The 15,414-nt window shown below is 43.7% G+C and overlaps 1 protein-coding gene across 7 annotated transcripts in view; it reads left to right on the top strand.

Moving 5' to 3' along the window:
- The window catches only part of GRB10 (growth factor receptor bound protein 10), a 450,157-nt gene that overhangs the window by 172,817 nt on the left and 261,926 nt on the right, over positions 1–15,414 (top strand). For 4 of the 7 annotated variants that reach the window (XM_070727755.1, XM_070727754.1, XM_070727752.1 and 1 more), the window contains one exon: positions 12,630–12,665. The exons of the other annotated variants lie outside the window; for them this stretch is intronic. In XM_070727755.1, the coding sequence (XP_070583856.1) occupies positions 12,630–12,665 (36 nt within the window). The remainder of the gene's footprint in view (positions 1–12,629; positions 12,666–15,414) is intronic. 7 annotated transcript variants of the gene reach the window in all.

Raw genomic sequence — 15,414 nt, 5'->3', positions numbered from 1 at the left:
GAGATAGCAAGCAAGAGAGAAAGAGATAGCAAGAGAGGGAGAGAGAGAGGGGGGGGAGAGAGAAAGAGAGAGAAAACAAAAAAAGAGAGAGAAAGAGAGAGATATCAAGAAATAGAGAGAAAGAGGGATGGAGAGAGAGGGGGGAGAGAGAAAGAGAGAGAAAGACAGCAATATATATAGAGAGAGAAAGAGAGAGAGAGAGAGAAAGAGGGGGGAAGGAGGGTGAGGGAAAGACATAGAGGAAGGGAAGGAGGGAGAGAGAAATAGAGCAAAAAAGAGAGGAAGGAAGGGAGAAACAAAGAGGGATGGAGAGAGAGAGGGAAAGGAAGGAAGGAAGAGAGAGAAAGAGGGAGAGAGAGAGAAATAGAGTGAAAGGGAGGAAGAGAGAGATTTTTTTTGTCCCGCTCAATGTTCCCCAGGATTTTGTAAATGTGAATAATGTGCCGCGGCTCAAAAAAGGTTGGGAAACCCTACTCCAGAGGATAGGCTCAAAATACAGAAAGACCTAGATAACGCTGTGGGCCCAAACTAACAAAATGATGTTCAACGTTGAGAAGAGTAAAGTCCTTCACCTAGGTAAAAAAAAATCTAGACATGCATTCAGTCTGGAAGGAACCCTACTTAGCAGTAGTGACTGTGATGTGCGGCAGGGTGGTCAGCTGTGAGGCAGAGCTCCGGAATGAGGCTAAAAAGGCCAACACAATCCTAAACTGTATCAACAGGGGGATACACTCCAAGACCAGAGAGGTATTAATATCATTCTATAACGCCCTGGTCAGACTACATCTGGAATACTGCATTCAGTTCTGGTCACTACACTTCAAAAGAGACATAGAAACTCTGAAGAAGGTGCAGAAAAGAGCAACCAAAATGATTAGGGGACTAGAAACCAAGATTTATGAAGAGAGATTGCTGGAACTGGGCATGGATAGCCTAGAGAAAAAAAGGGCCAGGGGGGACATGATAGCAGTCTACAGGGACTTGAGGGGTTGTCACAGAGAGGAGGGCGGTCATCCTTTGTCCTTGAGCAAATAAGCAATGTTTATGCCTAGAAACATGGAACCATGGGCTTGAAGGAATCTTGAAATCTTCTAGTCCAGTATCTAAGGCAGGACTCCTTATTTCATCCCAGATAAATGCTTATCCAATATTTTCTTGAAAAACACCAGCAATGAAGCATCCACAACTCTGGGAATCAAGGTGTTCCATTGGTTAATTGTTTTCACTATCAATTAGTGATAGTGGTTGGATCTCTTTCTGACTAGCTCCCACCAATTGCTTCTTGTCCTCAGGTGCTTTGGAGAATAAATCAACCCCTCTGCCTGTGATAGCTCTTCAAATATTGAAGAAGGTTATCATATCACCTCTAATCCTTCTCTTGGTTAGGATAAATCAGGGGTCTGAAACCTGTGGCTTTGGAGCTATGGCTCCATTGCTGAAAATATGTGTCACAACTGCCAGTGTGCTGCCGACATGTGAGTTATTGAGCTTTTCAACCAATCTTTTTTTCAGAGTTCAAAATATTTTTGTTGCATGCAGGTCATTGATTTCATAAATGCTATAGGTTTTTTTATACATAGCATAAAGGTATATGATATATGCAGTGTTATCTTCATTTTAGATGTCAAAAGTCTTTTGTAGTTCTTGGTATTTGCTTTCTGTGGGAAATGGGGTTCAAATGGCTCTTTGAATGTTTAAAGTTGTAGATCCCTGTGCTAAACATATCTAGCTTCCTTAGCCAAGCATTGTATGATTTACTTCCAATGCTCTTATCATCGTTGATGTTCTTCTCTGTATTCTTTCTAGGGCAAGGGTGGGCAATTAATTTTGCCATGGGGCAGCATGAGAAATTGGGATCATTTTAGAGGGCCATATTAATATACCTTAACTCAGTTCTACCCAATACTTTATATTATTGGGTAGAACTGAGTTAATTATATTATAATTATAAATTATAAATTATATATTATATTATATTTTATATATTATATACATATATAATTATATATTATAATTATATTATAATTATAAATTAATTGCCCACCCCTTCCTTCCTTCTTCCCTCCATTTCTCCTTCCTTCCTTCTCCAAATGGGGAGAAGTTTCTGTCTCTCTGATTTTCTCTGCCTTTTATTTCTGCTTTTGGGCAGTTCTTTACTTCTCTTTCAAAATATTCCTTTCAGGTGCCTCTCTTCAACTGACCTACATTGTCAGTTGAGAAAACATAGTGGAGGCTTCGCCTGAAAGTAGCTTTGGATTCCTTTTCTTCCTCCTCCTCCCTTTTTCCCCCTGAGATGTGGGTTGGGGGGTTTGCTTTAAATTTCTTGGAAAGGCCAATGAAACCAATGAACAATTAAAAAATGAGCATTTATGGGACTTTTGCAAAAGGACATAGAAAGAGAATTTCTCCTTCCTTCCTCCCTCCATTTCTCCTTCCTTCCTTCCTTCTTTCCTCCCTCCATTTTTCCTTTCTTTCCTTCCTCCCTCCCTCCATTTCTCCTTCCTTCCTTCCTTCCTTCCAACCTCCGCGGGCCGGTCACAGACAGTGGGCGGGCCGCATCCGGCCCCCGGGCTGCACTTTGCCCAGGTCGGTTCTAGGGCTTCAGCATCTTCATATTGTGAGCTGGATGCAGTATTCCAAATATGGCCTCATTAGTGCAGTACAATGGTACTTTCCCTTTTTGTGTTCTTGATGCTATCCCTCTAGATTGCATGCACAGCAACCAACATCTTGCATGAGTATCCTCATGCAAGCAAGATTTTGGTGATTTTCATCATTTTTTAAAAAACATCACACAGCTCCATTTTTCCTATTGGAGCGGTGTTGCCCTCGGTTCCGAGGGTGGCCCACCCCTGCATAGTTCCCAACTTGGTATGTGTAATTTCATTGTAACTACTCTTGTAATAAATTTATGGGATAGATTATTCTGAGAAAGAGAATGGCTCTGTGAATATGCCCGTTTGAACTGCTTGTTCATGGGCATTGAAAGCCGATCTCTGTATACCTTATATCAGTGATGGCGAACCTTTTTTCATTTCGGGTGCCAAAAGAATGCACGCATGTGCGATAGTGTTCACATGTGTACTCATACCCATAATGCAATGCCTCACTGGCTGTAGAAGAAATGGGCCGAGATATGGGAAGCCTGGCTGCAACTGTCCAAAGTTGAAGAAATTCCTGAAGGCCTCTGATAGTGAAAAAGAAGTTGGGGGTGACACACACAAGTGAATTTCTGGTTGGCCTGTTGGGCCATTTTTGCTGTGGGGGGAATGAAAATGGCCAAAAAGAAGGCAGAAAGTCAGTGCACATGAGCTGACATAGGGCAACGCCTCGCATGCCCTCAGATACAGTTCCACGTGTCACCTGTAGCACATGTGCCATAGGTTCACCATCACTGTCTTATATGATATTATACCACAATCATTGCACTATCCTAGCCCTCACTCACATTTTGGAAGCTAGAAAAGTTGCAATTTCCAGTACTTGATCTAATTATCCCATTTTTGTTACTTTAGTAATCAAAGACTTCTTTCTTTAGTTCTGAATTATACATATCTTTCTGCAGCTATTGTAAATTCTGTATTTATTCTGTAGCATATAATGTAAATGTCAAAAGGTGGGTCCAATTTTTTCTTAATTCTTTTGTTTCACTGCCTAACTTTAAGGCTATCCCATTTCTTATATCATATTGAAGAAGTGTATTTTTCTCTAGAAAGCTTTAATTTCTTTGTAATTCTGTTTTATATTTCGTGTTAGATAAAATTTAACTTGGTTGGAGCAAAGAATATTAAATGTTATTTAATAACAGCAATAATATTTTAATGTTTTTAATGTTCAAATGCATCCCTTGGAACCTATCCCTAATCTTGTAGTGCTAAAAGTACATCATACTACAGATGTTTCCAGGAAACTATTCTAAACTTTGACTTTCTCTGGTTTTAAAAAAATACAACAGTGAGAATTTGGCAGGGCTTACCTTATGTTCCTGGAAGTTCAGATTGTAGTTCCAAAATTTCTCAGAAAAAATAGGATGACTAACTGTGTACACTTCAATTCTTATGCAATCAGGATTCACAGCAGTGATCAAGCACAGTCACTACAATACTTTATTCTTTACTGATACAGTTACTGATTTTTATTCCAATAGAACAATTAATCATCACAGTCACTTGAACCCTTTATTCTCTAGTGCTTTAATCACTGGTTTTTATTCCAATAGAACAATTAATCATGAAGTAACTGATAGAAACCTATGGAAATTATCCATATGAATTTTTCAAAATTGACTCTTTGCTTTAATTCTATTTATATAAATAACAAAATAAATGCACTGGATTCCCTCTTTTCTTAATGTTAGAAAATGTACATGTACCTGTGCATAATTAAAATATCTTTTATAGATGAGAAATGCTGATTTAAAAATGAAGCATGTGATATTTAAAAGGTTGCTGCTTTTAAGAGAAAAAGATCAACTCTTCACAAATGTTTACATCTCTGTTCTATATTACAGAAATTGTACACTTTATGTATATACACTATAATGACCATTGGGCAAGCTTTAATATTTGACATTATATCATTCTGCAGCAACATTATCAATAGTCCTTTTAATCAATGTTCAAAGTTATATCCTACCACTCCTTAAAGCTACATATCAATCGGTTTCAAAGTTATGATGTTGCAGTGCCTCCATGGTCCTTTGCCCTGACAACTCACCACAGAGACTGCAGCACACCCATCCACCTATTTATGCATGGTATGATTGGATTGTCTGATTGAGTAATATATAGGGTTTTTAGCTATAGTTTTTTTAATGTACAGTGCGCGATCTCGATCTTTGCGAAATGCTATATCACGATTTTTCAGAAAATATTAATTAAAAAATACTCCACTCTTCTCTCTCTCTCTTTCTTCCTCTCTCTCACTCTCTTCCTTCCTTTCTCATCTCTTTCTTTCCTTCTCTCTCTTTCTCTATCTCTCCCCCTCTTGCTCTCTCTCTTTTTCTCACTTTCCCTCTCTCGTGCACCGAGCGGCGGGTGGGCGAGCGGCGGGCAAGCAGCGGGCGGGCGGCGGACAAGCGGCAGGCGGACAAGCGGCAGGCGGACAAGTGGCGGGCAGGCGGGCGGACAAGCGGTGGGCGGGCGGCGGACAGGCGGCGGGCGGGCGGACAAGCAGCGGGCGGACAAGCGGCGGGCGGGCAGGCGGCGGACAAGCGGCGGGCGGGCAGGCGGCGGACAAGCGGCGGGCGGACAAGCGGCGGGCGCAGCAGCAGCGAGGAGCCGAAGATCGGGGTTTCCCCTTTGCATGGGCGGCGGGGAAACCCCGATCTTCGGCTCCTCGCTGCTGCCACGCTGCCGAGCAGATCAGCTGCTGGGTGGCCAAAGAAACCTTCCCTGGGTCTTCCCCGCCGCCCACGCAAACTCCACCATCTGCGCATGCGCGGCCATGGAAAAAGGGCGCGCATGCGCAGATGGTGTTTTTACTTCCGCACCACTATATCGCGAAAAATCGAGTATCGCGAGGGGTCTTGGAACGTAACCCTCGCGATACTCGAGGGATCACTGTATTAGATTTATTTTGTACGCTTTGTTTCTATATTTATTGTGTGAGCTGTCCCGAGTTTTTGGAAAAGGGCGGAATACAAATCTAAATAATTAATAATTAATAATTAATAATTAATAATTAATAATTAATAATTAATAATTAATAATTAATAATTAATAATTAATAATTAATAATTAATAATTAATAATTAATAATTAATAATTAATAATTAATAATTAATAATTAATAATTAATAATTAATAATTAATAATTAATAATTAATAATTAATAATTAATAATTAATAATTAATAATTAATAATTAATAATTAATAATTAATAATTAATAATTAATAACAACAATAATAATAACAACAACAGCATACAAGTCTAATAAAATAATAATAATGATAATGATAGGGATTGTTAGCATATGCAGCAGCTCGTTCTTCGTACCACCAGAGGGGAGAAGTCTCTGTCTCAGAGGACCCTGTCTGTTTCCGAGAAACATCGGAGGCATCAGAGAGCTGGCCAGCCGATCGGCTGGGATCAGCTGGGGCTTGGAAAATGGCGGCCACCATTACAGCTTGATCTGCCTGTCTGCCTGCTGCCCGAGTCATCTGCCCCTTGCCATCCGAGTCGCCTACTGCCCACTGTTTGTCATCTGAGCCGCCTGCCGCTTGCAGCATTAGACCGTGGGAGAAGTGACAGAGGCACTGAGGGCACCGAGGGCTGACCAGCCGATCAACTGGGGCTTGGAAAATGGCGGCTGTGAGCAAAAACTGAGCCGCCTACTGCCTTCCGCCTGCCATACCGACCTGGAGACCAAGAAAGACTGCAACATTCTTTTTTGTTAAGATCAGTGAACCTAGCTAGACAGCTCTGCCAACCCTGGCTTATCGGATTAGACAGACCTGGGACGCCAGGAAGCCAAAAGGTGGGGGCGCCTGGTGTCAGAGGGACTGTCGACCATTATTAGAAATCAAACCACTGGCTATTGTGGAGAATAAAGATGTTGCGAAGGAGTAGGACGAAGAGATCGCAACCATTTATGCCGGGATCGTGTGGAGGCTGCCCAGAAGCGGTTTGGAAACTGCGCAGAGCCACAAAGGGCAAGGGGAGCTGGAGATGTCACCCAGCGGGACTGATAGCTGCTGGAGGGCGAATGGGGCGTCCGACGAGAATTGGGGTTGCCACAGAGAGAGAAGAACCTGGGACAATTCCAACCGAGGTAAAGAGACAGAACTTCAGAGTGCTGGTCAGTGGCAGTGGCCAGCACTGAGAAGACCATCTTATTATTGTACTCTGAGATTTAGACATTGGACCTTTCTAGAACTTAACCAGCCTGGAGTTTGGCGCCATCTTGCTGCTGCTTTTTCTTTCAAGAGCCATTAGCTAATTAATCATTCCCTATGTTTTGTATATTTTTAAAATGTTTTATGCTTATTGTTTTTAGCTAAATTATTAGGGGGGGGGGTTAAATTATGTATGCCTGTGATTGGTGGAATGAATGGGATTATTTTACTAGTGTTTTAATTAATCTTTATTTTAATTAATTTGTTGGGGTTTTTAATTGATGGATAATTGGGGCAGATGTAGCAATATGATTGGTATGGGTGGGGTGGGTGGGATTATGGAATGGATGAGGTGAATGGGAATGGCATGAATGACACAGTTGGTCCACCTGGCATTGGAGGTACCTATCTCTGCGATGGCAGAGGGTCAGAATATCCCAGTGCTGCTGGGCAGAGGCAGATATGGTGGGAGCCACAGAGCTAGCCGTTCCAGGGGAAGGAGAGATCGCTGCTTAATAGCGATCCCTTGTTCCAACTTTGTGAGCTCAACACAGGTTACTGGTGACGAGTGTAACCCTGGCCCTGGGCTCAGGCTGCTGCTACTCAATGCCAGGCCAGTGGTAAATAAAGCTATCCTCATCCGGGATTTGATCCTGGATGAGGAGGCCGACCTGGCATGTGTGCCTGAAACCTGGCTGGGCCTAGAGGGAAGAATACCTCTCTCTGAAATTTGTCCAGTCGGGTTTCAGGTATAGCATCAGCCTCGACCCCAGGGAAGGGGGGGAAGAGTGGCTAATATAGCCAGGGAGAGCCTTTGCCTGCATAGACTCCTTATTCCAGAGATTGTGGATTGTGAGTCTCTCCTGGTGAAGTTGGACTTAGGGATTCAGGTGGGCTTGTTGTTCACGTACCTGCGTGTAAACAGCCCTGCCTGTGCTGCTCGAGAAGGTAGCCGGGCTGGCGGTAGGGTTCCCCAGACTTATTGTCTTGGGGGCAATGTTCCTTCTAATTTTTTTTGGTGTGGGCGGAAAAGTGTAGTGTGAGCGGGAGTCCCTTTGGAACTGGGCAGCCCAGAAGTCAAATATATATAAATAAATATTTCTCATTTCTGTTTTTTCTCCCCTTTTTGCTTTCATTTCCTTCCCTCTCTCTCTCTCCCTCTCCTTTTCTCTCTCTCTCTCGTTTTCTTTCTCTCTCACTCTTTCTTTCTTTCTCTTGCTATCTGTTTCTCTCTCCCCTCTTTCTCTCTTTTTTCACTCTCTCTCCCACACTCTTTCTCTCTTGCTCTGTCTCTTGCTCTGTGTCTCTTGCTTTCTTTCTCTCTCTCTCTTTCTCTCTTTCACCTCCATTCTCTCTCTCTCTCTTCCTCTCTCTTTCTCTCTCTCTCTTGCTTTCTTTCTCTCACTTTCTCTCTTGCTTTCTCACTCTCTCTTACTCTCTCCCCTCCTTTTTCTCTCCCTCTTTCTCGTACACCATGCTGGCAACAGAGAGAGAAAGAGAGAGCGGAGAGAGAGCAGAGAGCGACTTGCCGGTCCGCGACCCCTGGATGAGCGGCCCCGCATGGCCCCAGCACTGGACTCCACTGTCGCCTCCGCCCCCATCCGGCTCTCCAGCTAAGAGGCAGCAGCCATGTCCACCCCTTCGCCCTCTACGTCATCCACATCGCCCAGCGCCTGGCCCTGTGCTGCCGCTGCCTTCCAATAGCGCACCCAACATCTACCTGCAGGAACGGGTGGTGGGGTGCCACGAAGGGCCACATTTGAAGGCTGCCATGGTGCCATTGTTGTCATTGTCATGGCACAAAGTCACGCAGTCCCAGATCGCTCGCTTCTCTGGCCAGCAAAATCAGCTGCTCGGGAAAGCAGTGCGCTTTTTAAACGCACGCTTTTCAAATGTGCCACTTTCCTGGGCAGCCGGCTTTGCTGGCTGGAGAAGCGAGCGATCCGGGACTGCGTGGCATTGTGCCACCTCAAAAGTTTCTGCGAGAGGGGTTCTTAATGGCTGCGTGGGCATGTGCCTACGCAACTTAGAGGTAACAGTGTTTGGGGGACTTTAATCTATCGTCACTCGGTGAAACCTCTGGGCTAGCAGCGGAGTTCATGGTCACCATGACAGCCATGGACCTGACTCAAGTAGTACAGGGTCCGACTCACAAGCGGGGGGCACGCACCCGACATGGTATTCCTCTCTGAGAAATTGAGTAATGGTCTGAGACTAAGGGGCTAAGAAGTGTTGCCTTTGTCATGGTCAGACCATTTTCTACTGCGGCTTGACTTCCTGGCTCCAATCCTTCCCTGCAGGGAGGCGGAACCGACTAGGTGATTCTGCCCCAGATGCCTGATGGACCCAGAGGGCTTTCAAAGGGTGCTTGGGGCTATTCCAGATGCACTCGTCCACAGTTCAGCAGAGTCTCTTGCCGTAGCCTGGAATAAGGCTCTTGACCAGATTGCACCGCTGCAACCTCTCTGTGGCACTAGATCTCGAAGAGCTCCATGGTTCAACGAGGAGCTCCGGGAGTTGAAACGCCAGAAGAGACATCTAGAGAAGCGTTGGAGGAAGAGTAAGACCGAATCTGACAAACACTTGTAAGAGCTCATATTAAGACTTACAAAGTGGCGCTCAAGGTGGCAAGATGCGCATATCATGCCACCTTGATTGCATCAGCGGAACCTCACCTTGGCTGCTCTGTTTAGGGTGACCCGCTCCCTTCTTAACCAGGGGGGAGTTGGGGAGCCCTTTCAGAGCAGTGCCGAGGACTTTAATACATTTTTTGCTGATAAAGTCGCTCGGATCCGGGCGGACCTCAACTCCGACTGGATACCAGAGTCAACTGACAACGAGTCAGTCGAGGTGACTGGGGCCTGTACTTGTCCATCTGTCTGGGAAGAGTTTGATCTGGTGACACCTGATGAAGTGGACAAGGCCATTGGAGCTGTGAGTTCCGCCACCTGCTTACTGGATCCATGTCACTCCTGGCTGGTTTCGGCCAGCAGGGAGGTGACACGGAGCTGGGTCCAGGAGATTGTCAATGCTTCTTTGGGGAGGGGGTTCTTCCCAGCCCCCTACAAGGAGGCACTTGTGCGCCCCCTCCTCAAGAAGCCTTCCCTGGACGCAGCCATTCTCAACAACTATCGTCCAGTCTCCACCCTTCCCTTTATGGGGAAGGTTGTTGAGAAGGTGGTGTTGCTCCAGCTCCAGCGGTCCTTGGAAGAAGCCGATTATCTAGGCCCTCAACAGTCGGGTTTCAGGCCCAGCTACAGCATGGTAACTGCTTTTGTCACATTGATGGATGATCTCTGATGGGCCCGGGACAAGGGTTTATCCTCTGTCCTGGTGCTTCTTGACCTCTCAGCAGCTTTCGATACCGTCGACCATGGTATCCTTCTGCGCCGGCTGGAGGGGTTGGGAGTGGGAGGCACTGTCCTCCTACCTCTCCGGTCAGTCGCAGTTGGTGTTAGTGGGGTGCCTCAGGGGTCGGTCCTCTCCTCCCTGCTATTTAATATCTACATGAAACCGCTGGATGAGATCATCCAGGGGCATGGGGTGAGGTATCATCAGTATGCTGATGATACCCAGCTGTACATCTCCACCCCATGTCCAGTCAATGAAGTAGTGGAAGTGATGTGCTGATGCCTGGAGGCTGTTAGGGTCTGGATGGGTGTCAACAGGCTCAAACTCAACCCTGACAAGGCAGAGTGGTTGTGGGTTTTGCCTCCTAAGAACAATTCCATCTGTCTGTCCATTACCCTGAGGGGGGAATTATTGACCCCCTCAGAGAGGGTTCGCAACTTGGGTGTCTTCGTCGATCCACCGCTAACATTAGAGAACCATCTTTTGGCTGTGGCGAGAAGGGCGTTTGCCCAGGTTCGCCTGGTGCACTAGTTGCAGCCCTATTTGGACCGGGAGTCACTGCTCACAGTCACTCATGCCCTCATCATCTCGAGGTTCGACTACTGTAATGCTCTCTACATGGGGCTACCTTTGAAGAGTGTTCGGAAAATTCAGATCGTGCAGAATGCAGCTGCGAGAGCAATCATGGGCTTTCCCAGGTATGCCCACGTTACACCAACACTACGCAGTCTGCATTGGTTGCTGATCAGTTTCCGGTCACAATTCAAAGTGTTGGTTATTACCTATAAAGCCCTTCATGGCATTGGACCAGAATATCTCCGAGACCGCCTTTTGCCACACGAATCCCAGCGACCGGTCAGGTCTCACAGAGTTGGCCTTCTCTGGGTCCCATCAACGAAACAATGTCATCTGGCAGGACCCAAGGGAAGAGCCTTCTCTGTGGCGGCCCTGACCCTCTGAATCAACTCCCCGCCCGGAGATTAGGATTGGCCCCACCCTCCTTGTCTTTCACAAACTCCTTAAAACCCACCTCTGTCGTCAGGCATGGGGAAATTGATTCCCCTGGACCGTTTCTGCTTTATATATGGTTTATATGAGATGTATGATTGCTTTTTATATTTAGGGTTTTAAATTGTTTTAATTATTGATTTGTATTGTTTTGCTGTTGTGAGCTGCTCCAAGTCTTCGGAGAGCGGCAGCATACAAATAAAATAAAATATAAAATATAAAATATAAAATATAAAATATAAAATATAAAATATAAAATATAAAATATAAAATATAAAATATAAAATATAAAATATAAAATATAAAATATAAAATATAAAATATAAAATATAAAATATAAAATATAAAATATAAAATATAAAATATAAAATATAAAATAAAATAAAAAAAAATAAAAAATATATAAATAAAATAAAATAAAAAATATATAAATAAAATATAAATAAAATATAAATAAATAAAATATAAATAAAATATAAATAAATAAAATAAAATAAAATAATTTATCCCCCTTGTTGCCCTGCCAGGTCTTCAAAGGCTTCCTTTATATCCTATCAGGTTCTACACACTCTTCCCCACCGCCAGTCACCATTTGCTAACTTACTCTTTGAAGATAATCAGAGCACAGGAAGTTGTGGTAGAAGCAGTGGTGGGCTACGAGCCAGAATGCTAAATTGCACTCGCCACCCTGGCTCACAGGTTCTTGCAGGACCAGTGCAATTTTGCTGCTGCACCTGTTGACGTAGCAAAATTGCGCCCGTGTTTCGGCAAGGTTTTACCTGTGGCTCCATGCGTGATTTTGCTACTTCACAGGTGCAGCAGCAAAATCATGCTGCTCCCGCAAGAACTTATGTAGCCACGGTGGCGAGCAGAATTTAGTGTTCCGGCTCGTAGCCCACCACTGCATACAAGGCCGCAGTGACTTGGACTGTTGCTGGGCCACATGGCACAATCGTAAAGTGATCTTCTGATTTTGCTTTGCTCACTATGCTTTTCTCCTCTGGAAGCAGAACCATTCACTTTACACTAGCTTGCTGGCTCTGGGGGAGCAAAGAATTGCAAGGAAAGCAAAACCAAAGGAATTCTTCTCTTCAATTGTGCTATATGTTTTGGGTTACAGCATCTTCCCCTACTTTGACTTCCCAAGTTCTGGATATCTTCAAAAGGTAAGTGTGCAATTGGGATGGGGTGAGATAGTGATGAGGCTTAAAGAACTATTTTTTAAAAATCAATTTTTTGGTTGTTGATCTTATCAAATGCCTTATTGAAATCCAAGCAAATTATGTCCACAGCATTTTGCGTGCCAAGTAATTTAATTACTTTGTTAAAAAACAAGACTTGTCTGGCATGGTCTGTTTTTGACAAAGTCATGTTGGCTTCTGATTATAACTTTGCTTGCCTCTAGGTGTTCACAATTAGTTTGTCTTTTTCAGGATCTTCCCAGGTATCGATGTGAAGCTGATTGTTCTGTAAGTTCTTTGGATACATTTCTTTCCTTCTTTGAAGATGGAAACTACATCCCTTTTCCAATTGTATGGTCATTCTCTGATGCTCCAGGGTCTTTGAAAGATATGGTTCCCTGGTTCTGAAATAATGCCAGTCAGTTTCTTCAGAACCCTGGGAGATAGTTTCCCCCCCAAGCTTTTGTTCCCGCTTAAAAATCAAGAAAAACAATCCAAGCTCCAGTTGACCAAATCACTCACCAGCACCATTCTTTACTCAGTTTCTCTTGCTCCAGCACGTTTCTTAGTTCTCTCTGCAAATGACTTCCAGCTTACTTTAAAATCCTTTGGTTGCAGTGTTGGCTCGGCTTCATCGACTTAAGCACAGCAGTCCAGCTGATTTCACACTGCTGCCAGTCTGAGACAAACTGGTGACTGGTGGGGTATGCCAACTTCAAACCAGCCATCCGGCAGCGTCCCCTGCATCCCCTCCCCTTCAGGGAGAATCTTGCTTGGTTCCATAGGAACCAAATCCCCCAGGCAGTGGGGATTCAGAGTTTCCCCATGAACAAGGGGAAACTTTGTGCCACCAGCGCCACTTCACCCCTCTCGTCAGCCTGGGCTTTAAGGGGGGGGAGCACGATGCTGGTTCTCAGCACTCCCACGCTTTAGTTTGCTTTAGGAGCTGCTCAGTGGGAGCTGGAGCAGCGGAAGTGCGGGGGGCCGGAAGAGAAAGAAAGAAAAAAAGAAAGAAAGAAAGAAAGAAAGAAAGAGGGGGCAGGGAGATAAAGGGGAGGAGGAAGACAGAGAGAAGGAGGGGGAGAGAGAGAAAGAAGTAGGAAGGGAGGGGAGGGAGAAAGAGAGAGAGAGAAAAGAGAATGGAAGGAAGGAAGAGAGAAAGAAGGAGAGAGAGAGAGAGAGAAAGAGAAAGAAAGAGAAAGAAAGGGAGAGAGGGAAGACGAGAGAGAGAAAGAGAAAAGGTAGGAAGGAAGAGAGAGAGCAAAATCTAGTTTGAAATAGCTCAACTATTTAAGTGGCATCATCTGATTATCTGCTATGCAAGTTTCTTGTGGAGGATTTACCAGGCCATGTATGTAACCAAAAGCAAATTGGTCATGTTTAATGTTTCTATGCAGGATAATGACAAATTCCCTTCTAATTTTAATGTAAATAAATTTTACTCTACATAATTTTATTGTCAATCATTTTATTAAACAATTCCCTCAACACTGTCAAACCTTTTACTAAGTCTGCACTTCTATTTCTACTAGTTTTTTCTCATCATTACTATCATCCATTTCCTCCCACTTAGGATGGTATGACTGTAACTTGCTGCTTATATCCTAAGATTTTTATTAATATTGATTGTTTCTTCATTGCTATGACCCCTATGTGTTGTAATCTATATTTTCTTTTATGTACACTGAGAGCATAGGCCCCAAGACAAATTCATTGTGTGTCCAATCACACTTGGCCAATAAACAATCCAATCCAATAAATGTATTGCACAGATATCATAATTTCAGGTTTTTTTAAAAAAATCAGCAACTTATTTCTGTACAAATATTTAAAAGTATGGCTTTTTCTAATTGGATATTGTATTTTTTAAGTCTGTGAAGGTATTTTTAGTTGCTGCTAAATCATGATGCTTTTGCAAAAAACAAAAATAAAACAAAAAAATTAAAAACAACCCCCTTAAGGTGCAAGTCAGCTGAAAATTCTAGAGAGACTGAAAGTAGATAATTCATTAACAATTAAGGCATGTCAAACCAATCTGTGTTGGAACTATACAGTATAGTTCATAGAAACATAGCAACATAGAAGATTGAGGGCAGAAAAAGACCTCATCGTCCATCTAGTCTGCCCTTATACTATTTCCTGTATTTTATCTTTGGGTGGATATACAGTATGTTTATCCCAGGCATATTTAAATTCAGTTACTGTGGATTTACCCATCACATATGCTGGAATTTTGTTCCAAGCATCTACTACTCTTTCAGTAAAATAATATTTTCTCACGTTACTTCTAATCTTTCCCCAACTAACCTCAGATTGTGCCCCCTTGTTCTTGTGTTCACTTTCCTATTAAAAACACCTCTCCTGAACCTTATTTAATCTTTTAACATATTTAAATGTGTCGATGATGTCCCCCCCTTTCCCTTCTGTCCGCCAGACTATACAGGCTGAGTTCATTAAGTCTTTCCTGATAAGTTTTATGCTTAAGACCTTCCACCGTTTTTGTAGCCTGTTATTTGGACCTGTTTAATTATATCAATATCTTTTTGTAGGTGAGGTCTCCAGAACTGAACACAGAATTCCAAATGTGGTCTCACCAACGCTCTATACAGCAGGATCACAATCGGGAATGGGACCTTTTGCTTCCGCCAGTTGGATGAAGCTCTTTCCTCCGCAGCAGCTGATCGGCCGCTGCCTTCACTCCTTCGCCCAAAGGCCCCTAGCTCTTGGCCCCAGCCCTTTGGCCACAAAAATCCAAATTCAGCCACAGCCTTTTGGCCACATGGGACACTTTGCCACCATCCAATCAGAACAGTTGTTACAAAATGCTACTTTTGGAAGGAAAGAATGGGACAGTTTGCTCTTTCATACACAAACACACACATTGAATGCTAGAGATGGAAGGGACCTTGGTGGCCATCTAGTCTGACCTGACCTACCTTCTCATTCAGGAGACTTACAGAATGATAGAGAGGAAAGGGAACTCAGTGGCCATCTAGTCTGACCTGACCTACCTTCTCATTCAGGAGACTTACAGAAT

This window comes from Erythrolamprus reginae, chromosome Z (genome assembly GCF_031021105.1).
Source record: "Erythrolamprus reginae isolate rEryReg1 chromosome Z, rEryReg1.hap1, whole genome shotgun sequence".
Classification (NCBI taxonomy): Eukaryota; Metazoa; Chordata; class Lepidosauria; order Squamata; family Dipsadidae; genus Erythrolamprus; species Erythrolamprus reginae.
The sequence above is the reverse complement of the archived record's forward strand: the minus strand, read 5'-3'. Positions and strand labels throughout refer to the sequence as shown.